Source organism: Carcharhinus amblyrhynchos, chromosome 5 (assembly GCF_965287045.1).
Source record: "Carcharhinus amblyrhynchos chromosome 5, sCarAmb.v2.hapA, whole genome shotgun sequence".
Lineage (NCBI taxonomy): Eukaryota > Metazoa > Chordata > Chondrichthyes > Carcharhiniformes > Carcharhinidae > Carcharhinus > Carcharhinus amblyrhynchos.
Window position 1 is genome coordinate 73,308,506 of NC_137328.1, and position 22,221 is coordinate 73,330,726.

The window sequence follows — 22,221 nt, forward strand, 5'->3', positions numbered from 1 at the left end:
TAATCTGATAAAATCTTTGAATGAAGGACCCCATAGTTGAGGTCTGCGAGTGACATTTTTAAAAGGTCTTGAAACTAATTACCTTGAAGCAATTTTATAAATTTGTACTCCTTCATAGAAATCCAGTGGCTTCCCCATCAGTGAAACTCGTAAAATATATTACTAAGTACTTTCCACAACAGCGATGATCACTACTCCATTCTTTTACCTGCCAAAATACTCACCCTATCATTCCATCTCCGAGAATTTCTGTTGATGATAGTCATGATGTGAAGAAGAATGCGAGTCTTTAGAGCTAATCTGTCTGCACCTTTAACACTTGAATAGCAGATTAGCTGTAAAGACTTGCATTCTAATCAGTATTCTGTAAACCGTGTGTGCCTTTATATGCCCTACTTGTGATCAGAACTTTCCACTCACCTGACGAAGGAACAACGCTCCAAAAGCTTGTGGCGTTTACCACCAAGTAAACTGCTGGACTTTAACCTGGTGGTGTGAGACTTCTTCTTGTGAATTTCTGTTGATTCAGTACCTTGTTACCTCAGCTGATCTACAGGACAGAATTTAAGTGATGGTGTTTCTTGGCATTTCATGTTTACTAGAAGCCCAATATCTGAAAATGGAGACTATTGGAGAACATTCCTCCTCTCTTTCTGACAGTGTGTGCTCATCAGCTGTTATTTAAATATAAGTAAATGTGCAATCCCTTCAGTCATGAATGTGAGGCTAATACTTTATGAAATTCTATGTATGACTGGTCCATGGACTTAAGTTTTACTTTTATGATGTGTCCAACTCCTGAGACTGTTTCTTGTTAGTTTCTGTTTGGTCGCTGATGAAATTGAAAAAATGTGCATTGTTAGATCAATGACCATCTTGCCAGAGCATTTACATTCTGCCTAAATGGCTTAAAGCAGAGACCAACTTGAATGCTTCTTTTCTGAGGTCTATGATAGATTTCGTTTTAGTAATCATCTTTCGTTAGGGACAAAAAGCAAGACCTGTAGCCTTCTCCCACCACATGCCTGTAGTTTCTGAAATAGTTCACCTGCTCCAGGTAAGCCCTACAAAGTAACTTTGTGACAATATTCCTCATTTGTGAAAAACAGACAGTTGGAGTAAAATATTCTTGTCATGATATCTTCTTTACTGAAATACTTATAGTGATTTGTACCTATTTGTTTACGAGACTGTTTGCTAAGACAAGTGAAAAAAGAATGACATAATGAAAATAGGTAAAGTGATTGGGGGAAAATAACAGGGGAATACAAAGCATTCCAATAATTAGATATCTCGTTACCTGAAGTGCAATAAGTAATAAAAAGCATGTTTATGATGTCTCCATAGTTTAATAAAATGGTTAGAATCGCAGAAATAACTCTTAGAGTTGGTAAGAGAAGTTATTCAAAGTTAACAATCAGTCTACCAATATTAAAAGAATTTTAACATGCAACATTTTAAGCAACCTTAGGAGATCCGCACTGAATCCTACTAACCTTAGCAAGGTCCACCAAAGTATTTGCCTGATCATTTAATTTTCTTTGTTCCATTTTTACACTTCGTAACCTGAGTGCAACATTTATTTAATTTGGTCAGTTTCATTTCATCTTTCAATGCTATCTTCAAAAAAAAAGAACATGCAGTAAAATTCAGCACAGCAAACCATCCTCATGAACAATGATGTTCTTACTTTTAAAAGGTCAAAACCACTCATTTATCTGCTAAATGAGAAGCATGCTTCCTCGACATGGAAAAGACTGGTAGCAGAGAGAAATGTATGCATTTTACATTATATTAGCCATAGCTTCAGATGAAATAAAGTAATAATAAACACAACTTTACAAATGTAAGACCAAAGCTTAGGCATTTGTTAAAAGCCTAAGTATCATGACCAAAAGACATAGGATGCAAGAAGATTAGTTTCAGACTATCCCCAAAATTCAGCAGAGTCTCCACCAGAATCTCATGCCCATTTTCCAGAATCTTTTACAGATGATTTAACCAGAATCCTAGGGTCTTCCAAACGAGAGTTTATTATATAATGTAAAAAATCCACAAGAATATATATGTATGTTACACCCAATTTGTGAAACAGTCCATTTCATGAAATGGGCAAATCCATTGCTCAGCTCATGAAAAAGGTAGCATGCCTGGTCATTTCAAGAAAAGGCCGGTGCTTTGTGGAAATAGAATTGTTGCTCAAGCCTATTACAGTGTACACGCTTAACACCATGGATGGCACAGTGGCACAGAAGTTAGCACTGTGCTGCCACACAGCACCTGTGTTTGATTCCCTGCTTAGTCACTGTCTGGAGTCTGCATGTTCTCCCCGTGTCTGCGTAGGTTTCCTCCGGTGCTCAGGTTTCCTCCCATAATCTGAAAAATGTGCTGGTTAGGTGCATAGGCCATGCTAAGTTCTCCCTCAGTGTATCCGAACAGGTGCCAGACTGTGACAACTGGGAGAATTTCACAGTAACTTCATTGCAGTATTAATGTAAGCCTTACTTGTAACTAATAAATTAATTTTAAATGATCCAGGTAAAAGCAAAAACTGCAGATGTTGGAATCTGAAACAAAAACAGAAAATGTTTTCTCATAGCATGAACATTGTAAATTTGTGAACGTGAGTTTGCCTACAAAGGCACAAATAGTTGTTGGTGAAAGATGTAAAACTTAATATAAGTTTGAAAAGGACTAGTTCACATCTGCCTATTTGACTTCAAATCAGCTGATGGAAGCTGTGAAGTTTCATACTGAAAGTGAAAAGATGTCAACTTCAAAGGCTCATAAACAGCAGTTACCAGGAGGCTGTAAAGATGACTCCTTACCAAGCACTCACTCGAAACAAACCATGGTGCAGCCTCAGGTCAAAACTGCCCAATGAGTTCCTCAACAGAATCTTCACAACCATTGAAAAAGTACAACTGGAAAGACATTAGGGAGAACAGGGAAAATTGTAATCCTGCACTGGCCCTGGACCGTTCTGCATGGACAATCTGAGTTGGCCCCAGGACCATCCACCACAGATGACTCTGAGTCAGCTCCTGGACCATTCAACATTGAAATCCTGAGTGAGTTCCTGATCCTTCTGTATTAGATGACCTTGAGATGGCCACTAGACCACTAACATGGACAATCCTGAACCAGCCCTGGATTATTCAAACAAAAACAGAAAATGCTGGAAAATCCCAGCAGGTCTGACAGCATTCGTGGAGAGAGAAAAGAGCCAAAGTTTTGAGTCTGAATAACCCTTTGTCAGAGCTCTGATTTTTGAGATGCTGTGATGTTGAGATTTTCCAGCATTTCCTGTTTTTGTTTCAGATTCCAGCATCTGCAGTTTTTGCTTTTACCTGGATCATTTAAAGTTTATTTATTAGTTACAAGTAAGGCTTACATTAACACTGCAATGAAGTTACTGTGAAATTCTCCTAGTTGCCAGTCTGGCACCTGTTCGGGTCAATGCACTTAACAAGCACGTCTTTCAGAATGTGGGAGGAAACTGGAGTACCTGGAGGAAACCCATGCAGACATGGGGAGAATGTGCAAACTCTGCACTGACAGTGACCCAAGCCGGGAATCGAACCTGGATCCCTGGCGGTGTGAAGCAGCGGTGCTAACCACTGCGCAACCATGCCGTCCCCGGCACATGGGTGATCCAGAGACATCCCCTGATGCGGCACTCTGCCTCCTGCAGCCGCAAAATACAGCAGGTGAAACCGGCTACATCACTGAAACAGCTAAGGGGATTGTGAAAGGCAACCATGCCAGGAATCAGTTTGAGAGCAATGTAATTAACTCTCAAAGACTCTCTAAAAGGGCGGGGGGGAGCAGTTAGGGATGGGTAATAAAAGCTGATCTGGTCAAGAATGCCCACATCCTATAAATTAATAACACAAAATTTTGCAGACTAGTGGACTCAGTGCAGAAGACATTCCACCAGAACAACTTAGCCTTTGTGAGATTGTACATGCTCAATGTTGTGGTAAGCAAGATTTCCAGAGATGTCACCGCAGAAGTAATTGCTCATCAAAATGATGTTTCTGCTTGAAAGGATCTCTGTTACAACAATGCCTGTCACAGCCACAAGTTCTGGGGCAACATTGACCAGTGCTGACAGTGCTAGCACATTAAATATGTATGAACTGTATTTATGCTGTTTTTGTAAATATTGATATGTGAGTTACCCAAATGGTTCGGGTGCAATCCTGAATGAAATGTAACAGAATATAAGTTATTGAATTTGGAATGTTTGGATGCTGCAATGAATCTGAAATAAACATCAAATAAAGGTACATTATACATATATGAATTGCTTCTCTATTTGTTTTGCTGTCTTGTAAACATTGGTGAATATAAGCTATATCTGAATGATTTGAATTTACTACTGGAAGAAACATAACAGGACAGTGCACAGAAATAAACAGATTATAAATTTGTGAATGAAATTTTATTTTTCATTCATAAAAGTTGGCCATTTCATGAACTGGGTGTTCAAACTGCTTGTTTCGGGTAGGCTGCCCTTTTCAAGAAATGTGCAATTTGACTGGCCATTTAGTGAAATGGGCAATTTCACAAATTGGGTGTAACATGCATACACATAAAACCAATTTGGATTATCAATACTTTCAAAACCTGATTAAAAAACTGAAGAAAACTGTACAAGTGAAAAAGTGTTTCCCACTTTAATCCAAGCACTCTTAAAACATCTATCGACCAAAATTTAGATTCAGAAGATGTCCACAATACATATAATCCAATTAGTTACTTTTCACATACCTTCTCTCTGGCTACTGAAACATTGAAAACTGGGTTGACACTACCCTAACTCACTTCATTTGGAACTCCTAAGATTTGTTTGCATTTAATAGCTGGTTGAATTAAAGTAAACTCCCAAGACTAACCTTTTCCATACATCCTTGAATTTTGAGAGGTAATTAAGTTCCCAATTAAATTGGCTGCTGTGAAACTCAAAATCATAAAACTACACTTTGTTTTTTACTGTCAAAATGTTGTGTCTCACTTCAAATTAATAAATGATGCCTCTAATTGACCAGGTGGATTACAAGTCTAAATGTTTCATTTAGGTCATTATCATTGAAAATCAGGGAAAAAGGACATAAAGTTATAAATTTAATTAAACTCCACAGTTATGACTGTAAACCTTTTGAAGTGGTAATTTCAATATGAAATCATTATTTCTATTATTTGGTTGAATTCTTAAACTTTGTAATGGTTTATCAAATTAAAGTTTGCCTTCTTTCAGAATGCAGTGACATGATTCAGCAGTTGGACAGACTGAATCCAGACCCAGTAAATGGTTTGAAATATTTCTAACACTCCTCTTTGAGGACCCCTGGACATGGACATCTGAGGAATTCCTATGTCTGTGTGGCCTGATACTAGCCCTGTAAAATTCTGAAATGGTTTTGATTAAGGGAAGTTTGTATCCAATGTAACTCAGTGATAAGTGAGATTCCAATTGAAAAGGAATCATTTTAAACATCTTGCAGCTAAATAGTCATGACCTGAATTAGAACAGCATCTACCTCATTTAAATGAATTGTGTACTTCACACGTCCATGTACTTTAAAACATTTATAAAGGGATTGATGTGATTTAATGCAATTTATGATATTAGTTTTACCACTGCAGAATAATTTTGAAGGATCATTTCTTTTGTCTCAAAGCAGTATTGGTTAATTATTGGTTGAGGCATTGAACTTTCTTAAATTAACTATTTTTGTGAATTAAAATAGTAATTACAGGAAACTAAACTATAGTGAATTATTTTGTTACTGAAACAAATATTGAGTTATCTCCTATTTTAAATGAGAGAATTATTGTAATCAGTATGGTGTAATAATTCTTTCCGAAGTTACTATTTTCTCATAAATTGAGAATTTGTTTTTGAATGTCATACCGCACTTCTGATTGACTCAATCAATTAATCACTCAACCCATTGTAGAGGTAGAAATCATGCTTTTCAAAAGTCCTCATCCTGAAATATTAATGACTTGATTTTCAGACCCCACCAGGACTGGGATCAGACATGAACAAGAGCTAAGGGTAGTGCCGTTGGTCTGCACCCTGATTATCTGGTTCCATTCTGCCTCCAGGCCATTATTGCAGAGGCAGGTTGGGTTTGTGGTGAGGACGGAGGTTGGGGAGGGTGGTGGAGGAGAGGGTGCATGCAGCAGCAGGCCTACCTATCCTACCCATTTAAATGAGAAAGGTATTGAGGCTGAGATTGTTAATGGCCACCAAAGGCAAATTAAAGGCGGCAGCCTGGGACTTTCCAATTGGCATCCAAGTTCCTGCAGTCAGGAGTTAAGAGGCCATCCCTGTCTGCCTGAGTACTCCAGCAGTTGTGGGGACTCTGTAGAGGGATGCCACTCCATCTACAACCCCCCGCCCCCTATACGATGAAAATCTCTTATTTTAAACATTGTCATGGCCATTAAAGGCATATTGTGTTATGAACTTCCAGTCAATACTTCAAAAAAATTGGATACTAACAAGCCATTAAGATGGCTGTTGCATTATTTTGTGACTGTTGGCATTTGGACAGTATCAAGTCTTTGGTAAATACCTAATTAAACATGGACAGAGGTGAGAGCACCTCACAGAATTTATGGAATTCATACATCTCATTGTTTAAGGTGGAAATGTGAATATCACTGTCAAGATGTTTATTGCTAATACTTAATTGCTCTTGCTATGAACCACTATCGTCCATGTGGTGTAGATACATTCATAGCGCTGTTAGGAAAACTATTCCAGGATTTTGACATGGTGATGGTGAAAGGACAGCAATAGATTTCAAAGTCAGGGTGTACTGTAACTTGGAGAGCAACTTGCAGGTAGCAGTGTTCCCATGAACCTATTGCACTTATCTTTCCAGGTGCTAGAGATTGTGGGTTTGGGAGATGCTATTGAAATAACTTTGGCAAGTTGCTGCAGTACACTGTGTAGATGGTACGCACCACAGCCGCTGTGCACCAATGGTCAAGGGAGTAGATATTTAAGGTAATAGGGTGCCATTCAAGCAGACTGCTTAATCTTGGATGATGTAGACATTCCTGAAGATTGTTTGAGGTGCACTCATCTGGTCATGTGGAGAGTATTTCATCACATTCTTGATTGTGCTTGTAGAAGGTGATCAGGATTTGGAGAGTCAGGAAGTCAGTTAAAATCCAAACTTAGCCATGATGGGTGCAATTCTCCCAACTTCACCCCCATTGTAAGAACATAAGAACAAAAGAAATAGGATCATGGCTGATCTGAAGTGGCTCAGTTCCACTTTCCCGCTTTCTCCCCATAACCCTTAATCCCCTTGCCTACCAAAAACCTATCTACCCATGTCTTAAATATATTTAGCGAAGTAGCCTCCACCACTTCAACGGACAGGGAATTCCAGAGGTTCACCATCCTTTGAGTGAAGAAGTTCCTCCTCAACTCTGTTCTAAACTGCCCCTCCCTTATCTTGAGGCTGTGCCCTCTAGTCCTGCTGTCCTTTCTGAGCGGGAAGAATCTCTCTACCTGTACCCTATCCATCCCCTTCATTATCTTATACGTCTCTATAAGATCCCCCCTCATCCTTCTAAACTCCAATGAGTACAGACCCAGTCTATTTAGTCTCTCTTCATAGTCCAACCCTCTCATCTCCGGTATCAGCCTAGTGAACCTCCTCTGCACTCCCTCCAAGGCCAAAATATCCTTGTGCAAGTGCGGCAACCAAAACTGCACACAGTACTCCAGCTGCAGCCTCACCAATGCCCTATACAGTTGCAGCAAGACCTCCCTGCTTTTATATTCTATCCCCCTCGCTATAAAGGCCAGCATCCCATTCGCCTTCTTGATCACCTGCTGCACCTGCAGACTGGGTTTTTGCGACTCATGCACAAGGACCCCCAGGTTCCTCTGCACCGTAGCATGCTGCAGCTTTTCGCCCTTTAAATAGTAATCCCTCCTACTATTATTCCTGCCAAAGTGGATAACCTCACACTTGCTAACATTGTACTCCATCTGCCAGGTCCTCGCCCACTCGCTCAGCCTATCTAGATCCCTCTGCAGACTTTCCACACCCTCCGCACAATTTGCTTTTCCACTCATCTTTGTGTCATCAGCAAATTTCGTCACCCTACACTCAGCCCCCTCCTCCAGATCATCTATATAAATGGTAAATAGCTGAGGCCCCAGCACCGATCCCTGCGGCACTCCGCTAGTTACCAATCGCCAATCAGAATAGCACCCATTGATACCTACTCTCTGCCTCCTATTAGACAACCTATCCTCTATCCACGCTAACACCTTACCCCCAACTCCATGCCCCCTAACCTTCTGAAGCAACCGTTTGTGCAGCACCTTATCAAATGCCTTTTGAAAATCGAGAAACACTACATCCACCTCTGTCTACCGCACTAGTCACATTCTCATAGAATTCCAATAAATTCGTCAAACACGACTTCCCCTTAACGAATCCATGCTGCGTCTGCTCTATCAAACAATTCTTCTCTAGGTGCCTCGCTATTTCTTCTTTGATGACGGATTCAAGCATTTTTCCAACAACAGACGTTAAACTTACCAGCCTATAATTCCCTGCCTTTTGCCTGCTACCTTTTTTAAACAGTGGCGTAATATGAGCCGTTTTCCAATCTTCCGGCACTTCCCTGGAATCCAGCGAAGTTTGGTAAATAATCACTAAGGCATCCACTATCACCTCTGCCATTTCCTTCAGAACCCTGGGATGCATTCCATCCGGTCCCGGGGACTTGTCCACCATCAGTCCCGCTAGTCGATCAAGCACCACCTCTCTAGTGACAGTAATCGCATTGTGTTTTGGAAGTTTTACCATTTGCGTTAGCAGCGTCTGTCAGGTGGGGTTCACCCATCTGACTGATGTAAATTTATGCATTGTGGGAAACACGACGGCCAGCCATTTTTAAAGGGTGCCCCAATCTCAGCATTCAGAGACAGGACCCTTCCCCCTCCCCACATACCCCCACAATTATCGCAGTGTTTACAGAAAAGAAGAAAAAAAGCACTTCACTTCATTGAGTTTGCCTGCAGCTGTCGAGTGGAATAAACATAGAAACATAGAAAATAGGAGCAGGAAGAGGCCATTTGAGGCTGTTTGCATTCATTACGATCATGGCTGATCATCCAACTCAATAGCCTAATAACCTTTTTCCTCATTACCTTTGAACCCATTTGCCCCAAAAGCTATATCCAGCTGCCTCTTGAATGCATTCAATGTTTTGACATCAACTACTTCCTGCGGTAATGAATTCCACGGGCTTACCACCTCTGCCCTAAATGGTCTACCCTGAATCCTCAGACTGTGGCCCCTGGTTTTGGACTCCCCACCATCAGGAACATCTTCCCTGTGTCGATCTTGTCTGGACCTGATAGAATTTAAGTCTCTATGAGATCCCCTCCCTTACTCGTCTGAACTCCAGCAAAAACAATCCTAACCTAGTCAATCCCTTCTCACACATCAGTCCCACCATCCCTGGAATCAGCCTGATAAAACTTCGCTGAAATCCCTTGAGAACAAGGATATCCTTCCTCAGAAAAGAAGAACTAAAATTGCACACAATACTCTAGGTGTGGCCTCACCAAGGCCCGGCATAATTGCAACAACACATCCCTACTTCTGTACTCAAAGCCTCTCACAATGAAGACCAACATGCCATTTGCCTTTTTTACTGTCCGTTGCACCTGTATGCTTACCTTCAATGACTGGTGCACAAGGACACCCAGGTCCCGCTGCATACTCCCCTCTCCCAATTTACAGCCATTCAAGTAGTAATCTGCCTTCTTGTTTTTGCTTCCAAAGTGAATAACCTCACATTTATCCAAATTATGCTGCATCTTCCATTGATTAGCCCCTTCACCCAACCTGTCCAGATCATTCTGAAGAATCCCTGCATCCTCGTCGCAATTCACCCTCCCACCCAACTTGGTATCATCTGCAAACTTTGAGGTGTTACATTTTGTTCCTTCATCCACATCATTCATATATATTGTGAATAGCTGGAGTCCCAGCACTGATTCCGAACAAGGATGTTTATAATCATTGTGGTTAGGAACAATGTGGGGGGGGAGGAGTACCTTGGATGCAGTCAACTGTGAGGGGAAAGATAAATAAACAAAACTCAAGCATGCTGTGTAAAAATGATGAAGCTGTCAATCAAAAGCTAGTTAAAGGTACTAGACCATGAAATTGAATGAAAACAAAGATTTGCAAAGGTTTTCAAAGGATATTGGGGGCTTCATAGGACTTCAAAGGTTTTGTGCTTTCTACAGAGATTCGGAGACTTGAAAAAATGCAGTGTTAAAAGAATGGGGCTGAGTGAGCAACTGTAGAGAAAGAAATCCCCCCGTCATGAAACTAACTTTTCTTATCAGTCAGAGAGAGGACTTCTAATGGATGTTCTCACACCTCTAACTTCTTAGAGAGAGAAAGGAGAATTGATTCTGCAGAATGAATGCTACTGTGATTTGGAAACAACCTTCCAGTGTCCGGGGGACATGAAGATTGAATTGACCAAGCTACTCCAAAGTCTTCACAGTACCCAGGCAAGAATAGAAACATAGAAAATAGGTTCAGGAATAGACCATTTGGCCCTTCGAGCCTGCCACAACAAATCAATATGATCATGGTTGATCATGCATATTCAGTATCCCACTCCAACTTTCTCTCCATACCTCTTGATCTCTTTACCGCAAGGGCCACGTCCAGCTCCCTCTTGAACATATTTAACAAGCTGGTCCCTACGGCTTTCTGTGGTAGAGAATTCCACAGGTTCACAACGCTGAATGAAGAAGTTCTTCCTCATCTTAGCCCTGAATGGCTTACCCTTTTTCTTAGACTGTGACCCCTAGTTCTGAACTTTCCCAACATTGGAAACATCCTTCCCACATTTGATTAGTGAGATGCCTGAAATCACTGTGCCAGGAGTGATCTTTAGGTTTCCAAGGACTAGAAGGCCTTGAGATCTCCATCTTAGGGGAAAGTTCTGAGTTCAACCCCTTGCCCTGGCCCATTCGGCAGATTCAAGTTTGTCAGGACCTGCACCAAAGCTAGCCTGGTGCAGTTCGTGCTGGGGGTAGGTGTCTCACAAGACACCCTTGAATTGGGCTCAATGCCCTCTAATTACATGAAAAAAGGAGTTTTATATAATAATTAGGTTCCTGTCCATTGCCGGCAGGAACCTGATCAGGGCTGGCGAGGCCAACCAGGCGAATCGCAATGGGTTTGCTGTCCAGTGGGAATCCTGATTTACCCTGACATCTGATTCAGCAGATCATTGGAATTCCTGCCAACGGGAAATGCGGCTGGAGAATTCCCTCAATGTTTAAATGGCTGATCTAGTTAAGTTCTCAGTCAATGCTAAGCCCCTGGATGTTGACGCTGGGGCATTCAACAATGCTAATGTTGTTGACTGTCAAAGGGAGATAGTTAGGTCCTATTTTGTTGGGGGTGGTCATTGCTTGACACTTGTGTGGTGTGAATATTATTTGCTACCTATCAGCCCAAATCTGAATATTATCCAGGTATTTTTGCAAGTGGGCATGGACTACTTCAGTATCTGAGGATTTACAAATTGTATGCAACTCCGTGCAATCATCAGCGAACATCCCCAATTCTGACCTTATGTTGGAAGAAAGGTTCTTGATGAAGAAACTGAAAATGGTTGGAAGACACTACCCTGAGGAACTTCTGCAATGATGTTGTGGGGCTGAGGTAATTGGCCTCAACAGCCACAAACATCTTACTTTGTGTTAGGGCAGTGTTTGGTTTCAATAGAATTTGTCCTGGTTTTTGTGGGCAGAACACTCCTCGGCAAATGCTGGTGTTGTAGCTGTACTACCTTAACAGCGCGTTCACAACTTAAAAAAAACATATGTGAAATGCCATCTGTGACTGCTAATTCTAAAATACTTTATTTGCCAGTATGTTTTGACAGCACATTCATTTTGTACTCAAGATATCTGCCAAAGTAGTTTCACAAGAAGACGTGCTGAATGCTGGAATTTAGTAATCATAGAAGAATTGCACGTGTCAGGCACCAGCAGATTGTTATTTTGTACATGTCAACAATAAAGCAGAACTCAGAAACTACTGGGCCACAAGCAGTTTAAAAAACACCTACAGACTCACTTTCACTGAGCGCTAACTGCAACTATGCCAACTCTCTAATGTATCGAAATATAGACAATACATAAATAAAGCATACTGGTCCCCTCCCATCACAGCTCCTGACCACCCAACTTCACCTCCTCTGTGGTGGGAAAACCAAGCGTAGACTGGGTGACTACCTCCCTTCAGTTCACAAGCATGACCGCAAACCTCCAGTTGCTTTTCATTTTAATTTCCCACCTTGGTCACACTCTTGACTTCTCTGTTCCTGACATTCTACAATTTCTTTCAATGAAAGTCAATGAAGGTCAAAGCCAATTTCAGCCACTCTTAAGATCCAGTGAATGAGAATCTTTTTAGTTGCCATATTTAGTAAATTTAACAGGTTTACATGTAATCATTGTTGACTCAGAGAATAACAATGCAAACATCCCAGTCACTCTCCTAGGAGCAGAGGGTAGAGTCACATTTATCACCCAAAATCTTGCTGGCATGGCCCTTTTGTTTCTATTATAGATTGTAGTTTTCAATCAGTGCACAGAGATTAAACTTGTTCTCATAATCAGTTCTGCTAATGGAAAGGAACACAGAACTGAGCTTAAAATGAGTACAAGGGTCAGTTCTGTACAGGCAGGTCCAATAAATACTGGCATTTTATGCTCAATAATGAACAATGGTACTTAATGGAGGACAAGTTCATCTCTGATTTATTTTATCTATATACAATACGCCCAATAAATGATGACCCACCAACATCCAGAACTGCAATACAATACTTTCCATTCAAGAAAACATTTTGCACATAGAACATTTAGCAGATGTTGCCTCTGTCTCATCACTCACATTCCCTTTGAGTGTACTTATAAGAGCTGATTTTAACTGAGGCTGAGAATTAGAGGCGATGTGGCTGAAGAACACAGAGACCATCTGGTGTCTCAGAGCTTTTTTAATTCCAGGGCCTCATTTACATCTCTGAACACTGACCCCTACACCAGGCTGTCAGGTCTGCCCCATGAGCCATTAATCGCCAATGACAGAGCAGCACCAAGGGCCCATGGAAATGATCTTCAGCGTTGTGAGCTAGAAAAGATTGGGAGAGCAGGAACAATCATGGTCAACTGGAAAAGGAGAGGTCCTAGCTCTTGTTGTTGGGTCAAGGACAACACTCCTACTCATCTCAGCTCATAAGGGACATAAGTGATTTATTTTTTAAACTTAGGTGGTTATTTTAAACACACAAAGCTGCTGGCTCTAGAGTTTGTCAGCCCACTTGTAAAATTGTGTGCATGTTAGAATTAAGTCATTGGGCTACAACTTCATCGCTTAAGGTAGGTCCATTTTCTGGTGTAGTTGCCTTTTTCTGTTCTGCAATCATTCTGTGATTCATGAATCCCAAAAGATGCCAATTAGAATTATGTGTACTTTGAAAATGTGGGAAAAGCTCCCAAAATGATATTATACCTCCACCCTATACTCATTGCTGGGTAGGCAGGGGTAAAATCAATCCCATAGTTTTATAGCTCACGCTTAATTTAGATCCAAAATGTGAATAGCAATTCTATATTTCAGGCAGGCAAGCACAAATTCACCCACAACCTCAATTAACACTAAAATCAAATAAACCTATAATCAGAACAGCAGAAAAAGGCTCACTAATAATCCAGACTTATTTAAAAATCCTGAGAAATTTATAGTCATCCCACCAATTAGTAACAATTGCTTCAATTGGCCAGTATAATCTAAAAACTAACTGATAAAAGACAATTAAATGTTTTAGCATTTTTATCCAAAATTTCCAGTTTGCAGTACACAGGTTGCCCACTGGACCAACAAACAAGTTTCATCAGTTGGATGATTCTCAGACTTTTACCAAATAAAAACTCCCTTGTCACCAATTTCTGCATTCACTGGATGGCATAGTGTCCAAGAAAGCGTTGGGCATATTTTGATACATACACAACTTCAGGTGCCACTAGTATTACCTCAGTGCTATTTGATGAACAACTATAATACCCCATGTTATCCAAATTACCAAGTAGAAAAACAACACAGGCTTTAGGTGAAGGATTCCACTCTGCAAACACCAACAATGCTGAATTAAACGATGAAGGAGCTAATGGCCGGGAATCTGGAATGCTGATGGAAAAATCAATCAAAATACATGGGCCTGAATTATTGTAAACCAAAACCATCTCCAGCTTAGCCAAAATGATGCTGGAACTCCACACCCACCCTTTCCACCAGGAGGCAATGGGGGTGGGGAGGAGGTGGTTGTAGCTTGGACATCTGTGGTTCACTTCAAACAGATCCAATTGGTATGATATCCAAATTACGATTTGTGGGCTTTACATTTTTCAAAAGAAGGTCTGAAATTGTCAGAGGTAAGCTGCCCTTTTGGATAGACACAGTAAAAAGTCTGACAACACCAGGTTTTAGTCCAACCTATTTATTTGATAATATACTCGCAAGCTTTCGGGTTAGCCCCTTCGTCAGGTGAATGGAGAGTTCTGGCCTCAGACAGAGCATATAAAGCACAGACAGTTTAGAGATTACTGATTAGAATGCGAATCCTTACACCTAACCTGCTGTTAAAGACCTGAAGTGGCTGATAATGTGAGTAGAAGGAGCACTGATCACAGTTTAAAGAGATGTGTATTGTCTCCAGACAGTACAGTAAGTGAGGTTTTGCAAACCCAGGCAAGTCACGGGGGTTACAGATAGTGCGACATGAACCCAAGATCCCTGTTCGCATTCTAATCAGTAATCTCTAAACTGTCTGTGCTTTATATGCTCTGTCTGAGGCCAGAACTCTCCATTCACCTGACGAAGGGGCTAACCCGAAAGCTTGCGAGTATATTATCAAATAAATAGGTTGGACTAAAACCTGGTGTTGTCAGACTTTTTACTGTGTTTACGCCAGTCCAACGCCGGCATACCCACATCATGACTACTTTTGGATAGATACAGGAAAATCTTTGTGAGAGAGCCAATCTCTTTTGAGATTGTTTAAAGTAGACATGAATGTGCTTTAAAAGTGTACAAACTCATTAGAATTTCAAGCTCATTTGAACTGTCAAGTTGTTAGAGCGTTTAAATTTCCTGACTTTTAAATTTAGAAAGTAGTTTGCAGCTTAAGACTAGGTCCATAGTTGCTATTTCACTTCATTTGTTGGCATTAGCTTGAGGATTATCACTATAGGATTTGTGGTGCATGACTGCTGTCCTTGATGTGGGGCTATGAGGAGAAATGCTTGTTTTATAAGCAATCAAGACTTGAATGAAATATTTGTTCTATAAGGGTTTCAGCACTTAAAGGGATGTAAATATTGTGAATAGATTTTTATGAAATAGAATGTTAGTTTTGAACATTGAGCTTCATTTTATTTCATCTCAATATAAGTCCTAAGGCCTGCTCAAGGTGGATACCAGATGAGTTGTCACAGAGAGTGTAAGGGCGAAGGGTAGAGGGCATTAGTTTCTATGGGTTGGCATTAAGTTGGCATTGGGGTATAAAGGGCCATAGGGATAGGTAGAAGGATATAGGTTGGAATGGAACATATGAGTGGCCATGGGATTGGGTGGGTGGTGAATTACATGCGTTGGCAAGTATGGGGAATGGTGAGATGCTCCTGATCAACATCTCAAAATAAGATATTTTTGTGGGTATAGAGTCACTATAGGCGGGTCAGTGGTTAGCATTGCTGCCTCACAGCACCAGGGAACCGGGTTCCATTCCCGGCTTGGGTCACTGTCTGTGCGGAGTCTGCACACACTCCCCGTGTCTACATGGGTTTCCTCCGGGTGCTCTGGTTTCCTCCTACAGTCTGAACAAAGTGCTGGCTATGGGGCATTGGCCATGCTAAAGTCTCCTAGGCACCTGAGTATGTTGACGAGGTGATTTTCACAGTAAATTGTTTGTAGTGTTAATATAAGCCTACTTATGACACTAACAAATAAAGTTAAAATTTATAGCCCTATAGAAGAGAAATATTTGGAGAGGGCATCTCTGGTTATAAAGAGATAAGTTACTGGCTGACTGTGATTGCCTTGAGTCATGAATAACAGCATTCTCTTGAAGTTTTCTTAATTGTCTTGGTGAGCTGGAGAGTAATTACTTAGAGGTTTTCTTGAAGTACTGTACTGCTTCATTTTTTTTACTTCTCTCTAGCGGTAGCTCTACAAGATGAACAGTATGCAAGACTGCTCTATAGATTAGATGAGGCAGGTTTGACGAGCCACGTGTCCTTCTGTTGCCCTTATTTTCATATGTACAAAGGAAGTGAATGGAAGTCACGTTGTTGACCTTGTGTGAAGTTGGTTCTGTTAAACAATATGTGAACAGTGTCTTGAAATGTTTGACAGTTTACTTTTATTTGGAAAGTCCACCTTATTATAAACTTAATTCATATTTTCAGAGCATTAGTCCAAGACAGCTTCTTACATTGTGAAACTGCTAATCACTGCCCATAACAGATGACTCATTCTAATAACCGGAATCTGTTGGCATAAAATTTCTCCCGATCCAATGCTGCGCATTCCTTCTGGGACCTTCTGATCCCAGCTGTCAAAGAAATGCACAGTGCAGAGTCTGCCGGTGAACTCCATCAGACCGGAATAGAATCAGGGAAAGAGATATCATTCTCCCTTTTTAAGGCACTAACTACTATACTCAGGTAGGTTTAAAGGTCCAGTCTTTGAGTATGAGTTAATGAATGGATGGGCAAATGGATGAATGAGTGGATGGATGAGGGAATGAAAGAGTGAATAGATGAATGGGTGTGCAAGTGGATGAACAAATGAATGGGCGAGTGGATGTTTGAGTGAATGAGCAAATGAATGGAACAGTGAATGGGCAAGTAGATGAATGAGTGAATGGGTGAATGGATGAATGAGTGAATGGGGAAGCATGTAGTTACGTGGTAAGCAATGTCAGATCAGGTCTGTGGGGAGTTAGGGAAAATGTCTATCATTTCCTGGTAACAATCAAAGTTACTCATGTGCATCTATCCCAATTCAATTGCACAGAATTCTGGGCAACAGGGGAATTGCCCATTGGAAGTTTAAACTTCCCAGACAATCACTACATAGGTCCACACATCAGAATTTCCACAGGGTCCCATTATGACATCCAGGTTTACCCCATTGGGAAGCAACAGCCAGAATTCCAAGTCCCAACATGCCTATGGACCAGGGTAAGCGAAGCACATGCAATTCCTCAGGCCGAGAATAGGCCCAACGCACCTGCATAAAAGAAAATGGTGCAAAAACCTCAATCAAGTGCCCCTGGAGTCCTAGACTGGGGATGGGAGGGAGGCCTGAATGGAGTCCCAGAAAGGGAGAGATCCAGTTAAAGACAAAGCTCCAGGGGAGGAGCCACCAGGAGAAGGAGACCAGCAGTATGGAGACCAGGAAAAGGAGAAAGAAAAGATGCACAGTGTAGTAAAGGAACTAAGTTTGGCAAGCTTTAAACAGGAAGGATTGGGAGAAGCCCTGGGAATTGAAGAAGGCGGCAGAAGGTTGATGATTGCACAGAATCCCTACAGTTCAGAAGGAAACTATTCGGTCCAACAAGTCTGCACTGACTCACCAAACGAGCATCTTACCCAGGCTCAGCTGAAGAACTAAAGTTTGGCTCATGTGAGATTTCGATTGTGAAGACTGGACTCCATCGTGAGAGTGAGAATTTCAATGAGAGTGGTGACATCTGGGTGGGTTGATGGGAAACCTTTGGAATCAGTCTTGGGCACATCTGCCATTTACTGAGCAGTGTGGTGTGTTTGACCACAGCTTGCCTGTTAATTCTCATGTACCTCAGGACCCGATTTTACCATCGTGTTGTGTCTGAGAACTTGGTAAAATCAGGCGAGAGGCGAGTAGATTGATCCGCACTCACCTCCGTGCCAGTTCCCCCTTTAGGCCTAAAAATGACCGCGATCAGGACTGCGCCCAAAATGGGTGCGACGGCCATTTAAATACACTTGCATGCATTTAAATTGACTTAATGGGCTGAACTTTACTGGCACTTCCCTCTTTACTACCGTGTTAGCCCATCCAGAATTGGCGCAAAACAGACATGCTCCATAGAAGGAGCTTCATCACTGAGGGTTAGTGAGGAGGTAAGTGCCATGCGTCTGATGGCTCTCTACTTGAGATAGACGGAGGTGGGGAGGGTGGGGGGTGGATGGTGAAAGGTGGGTGAGATCAGTGGGGAGGGAAGTGGGGTCTGCTGCCACTCTGCCTGAGATCGGTGGGTAGGTGGGGGCGGGGGGGTTCACTGCCACTCTGAGTGAGATCAATGGGGATGGAAGTGAGGTCTGCTGCCACTCTGCCTGAGATCAGAGGGTGGGGGGGAGGGGCAGTTCACTACCACTCTGCCTGAGTTCGATGGGGGAAGGGGAGGGGCCTCCTGGGTGGCAGAAAGGGTGGGGGATAAGGGAGTCAGTAATTTTGTGGGGGTGGGGCAATGTCTGTGGGGGCGAGGGGGAGGCATTATCCGGCCCAGGAGGGATGTGGCAGAGGAGCAGCGTTCTATCATTTTTTTTCTGCGCATGTGCAGTTGGAGGCGCTCATTAGAGCTGAGGGTTTCAAGTGCCCACAGGCTTCTGTAGTGTGATTCTGAATGCTGATATTTTTCAGGCAGAGTGCATATGGGGGTGCCTCTGAACGTCAGATCTGAAACACTCCCAGTTTCAAGCCCACCCAGCACTTAGAATCAAAATGGTAAAAATGGACCCTGAATGTTAGAGTATAGTAAAGTTGATTTTTGTTTGAATCTTGTGGCTTTAATCCCTTAGCAGATGTTTTGAATCTCAGATTTTGTCTATTTTACACAGATTGGTCCCTAACTAGATTGTATCTAAGACTTGGGGTCTTGTCTCGGATGATACGAGTCCTGACATACATCTTCCGTCATATGTCCAATCTCTGGAGAGCAGAAGATTTAGGACCATATCTAATATATATTACTGAATACAGAAACCCACCACAAAAGATGAAATCTGCAATTGGTGTGTTCAAAGCAGCATCATTATACGTTCAATTCATGTAATGAATACAGCTTTGACTGCACAGGAAGCTCAGGTCAATGTTTTCAAATGCAAAAGGGCAGCCACATGCCTGAAGTATACTTTAACTCACAGGCCATGAATTCACTCACACTGGCAAATCCAGGCCTTCTTAATAGCACTGAAAATAGCCCAGTGCAGGAAGACTCCACAAAAGGAGCTTACAATTAAAGATTTGCAGAGGAAAGTTTCTTGTCACTGCAAGTCTGATCACACAAGCGCGAAGGCTGAGCTGTCGAGGGTGCTGTCACATTGGAATCTCTGTTCAGTAAAGATCCATGAAAATAAGTTAGGGGCACAGGTACATCAGTTCTGTGCCACTACCTTCTCATTTTTATGTCCATGACTGTCTAGATGCAAACCCCTGGAATCTGGTATCATAGGTCTCCACCGATTTCCCTGTTCTCTGAGCTCAGTAAACACCCCTTGTACAAAGCAGAGGAAATCTGACGCTTCTAAGTATCAAATTCTAATCGAACGTCATCCATTAAACAAGCCATTATCCTTCACGGTGACCAATCATATTACCCCGTGCGATACATTCTCTTGCTTTTTTCCAGATTAAATGTGTTTTTTTTCAACTTAAGTTTATTGTCTAACATGTCAAGACAATGCAAGAATTCTGATGACATCTCATGTTGAACACCAAGGTCAATAATATAAGATAATGGAAAGTGTATTTCCTTCCAAGTTATTCAAAGTTTTGAACGGGGGAATTAGAACAAATGTACTGTAAGATCAATCCCTAATTGGTTTGTAATATAATTATTACTTGACTATTGAAATATATACCTACAGTACAAGAATCACATCAAATCTCTCATTCCATTTATTGTTATTTAGTCTATTCTTTCTGCAAGACACAGAAGAAAACTGCTTACATTTTCTAAAGTTGATACTGAATAATGTTATTTTTCCACTTTTTAAAAATTTAAATTAGATGCTCTGGAGAGAACTGCATGTTCTTTCAAGCACAATAATTCAAACTGTGCCACGTAATAGTAGCTGACAGTATTGAGTATGATTCATTGGTTTCTAGCTGTTAATGGAACTTATTAAATTATGTTAATATATCATTTATCTTAATGTAAAATTGTTTCTTATTGTGTATAATAGATTTTTCGGAGGTGAGTTTAGCTGCAAGAGCAAAACAAATGAAACAAAGTCAGAACTAGGACAAAGTTTATCCCATATCTTTTAAACACAGTCATCGTACTGCTTCTTCATTCCTTCTGAATTTCACTTATCACAGATTAGATCAGGATTTCTGATCAGGTTTTCATGGGAGTGGTTAAACCATTGGATTCACAATCATAATACCTTTCTCTTGCATGCATACAAGTTTGAAAAAATCTTTGGAATACAACATATACAACTTACTTTCGAGCTCTAGTTTCATTTTGTAGAAATAAAAAAAGACAAACAAAAAAGAAAGTAAATGTAAAATAAGGTAGACCAGAAAACAAAGCATAAAATAATATCAATTTGACACAATAGTTTCATATCAGAACAGACAGGGGAACAAACAAACACCTTTCATTTCATTTAACCCTTCCAAAAATAAAGGTTTTATTGAAACAAATCTGTTTCATCACACAATTCTTCAAAATGGAGACTATGAAATAATGCAATTTGGAATATTTGGAAAACAGTTCTAACAATGGGATCAGCATGCATATTTATAATACACATTTACTCAGATTGGTGCAATGCTAAACACACCAAGAATTATAATTTTGCATTATCTTTGGAAGCTTTGCAAAAATGATACCATGTCATTCGAAGGGTTAAACAGGCAGACTAACATAAAACCAACCCAACACCATAAAACAAAAAGGAGCTTTTTTTATATAAATCAGCAAGAATATTCACAAATATTAGTTGCTACTGTGTTGCCTAAAAAGGAAGCTGCGTAGAAATGCTGAACTTCTTGTTTTTTTAAGGGAGTAATTCAGTGATCATTGCTGGAAAGGCAGGGGGTGAGGGGTTACAGGATTGGGGAGATTAAAATCAAAGCTATAGTAAGTTCTCTGTTTCACCTTCACGGTGAAAGTAGCTCTCCACTTGGTGTGCACAATCACAGAATTACCCCTTATGTTAGCAAAGGTCTAGATAGTAAAACCATACATATTTAAATACAGGAAGCAGCACTAACACATTAATTCGACATTTATAATTCAAAGTTTGAGCATAGATATGAACGTTCGTTTGAAGACATGAAAACTTTTTTTTTAAGAAGTGTACATGCTCTTTAAGAACTGTAACAAAACAATTGTAAGTCATTGTTAATTTTCCAAACACCTGACTCAGAGAGTGATGGAAGATCATTTTACAATCTTGTTCCTTTGTTACTAAAATTAAACATAATAAGGATTTTATCCTGTTGTTCTGCAAAACAAAAGCACTGTCAAAGATAGGAGCCATACTCACTGATGGATGGCTTGCAAGAATTTACGTTGATGCTTCCTCACTTTTGCATGGTCTATCTTTTTAACTAATTTTGTGTTTTTATATATTAACCATGTTTCCCTGAGAACATTGGCAGCTGCATTTTTTACCTGCACAAGAAAGCTTTGATTAAGTTTCAATGCCAGTTTGAGGACACAGCATGTTTGCAAAATACATACAAATCTATGAAACAAAAGAGCCCAATACAATTCTTCTGTCACAAATTACTTTAGTCCAACAGCATCTGGATCTGTGGTTTATGACAAAACCCAACACTAAAGGGAGAGTTACAACTTTTTGATTCCCCCCCCCTCAATGTTCGCGAGGATCACAAAAGTATGGGTTTCCTCTCATTATGTGGAGGTTTAACTCAATGGCATGCATGTAATGTCACAGTGGTTTCCCAACCCAGACTCAGTACGATTGGCAGGTTTAGCTTCCAGTCAGCAATGGAATGCTGAAGAAGATGCCGCAGGAGCAGGTATCACTGCTGCCCAACCTGGGAAGGGGGTTGGGCTCAGGGATTGGACACCTGAGGTCTTGGAGGCGGGTGGGAAGAGAAA

The 22,221-nt window shown here is 40.9% G+C and overlaps 1 protein-coding gene across 1 annotated transcript in view; it reads right to left on the bottom strand.

Annotated features, from left to right (window-relative positions):
- Positions 1-22,221, bottom strand: part of kcnn2 (potassium calcium-activated channel subfamily N member 2) — a 144,620-nt gene that overhangs the window by 3,422 nt on the left and 118,977 nt on the right. The window contains exons 6-7 of the mRNA XM_080189703.1: positions 21,641-21,768; positions 1,497-1,566 (exon numbers count right to left, since the gene is read on the bottom strand). Coding sequence (XP_080045829.1) covers positions 1,497-1,566; positions 21,641-21,768 — 198 coding nt within the window. The remainder of the gene's footprint in view (positions 1-1,496; positions 1,567-21,640; positions 21,769-22,221) is intronic.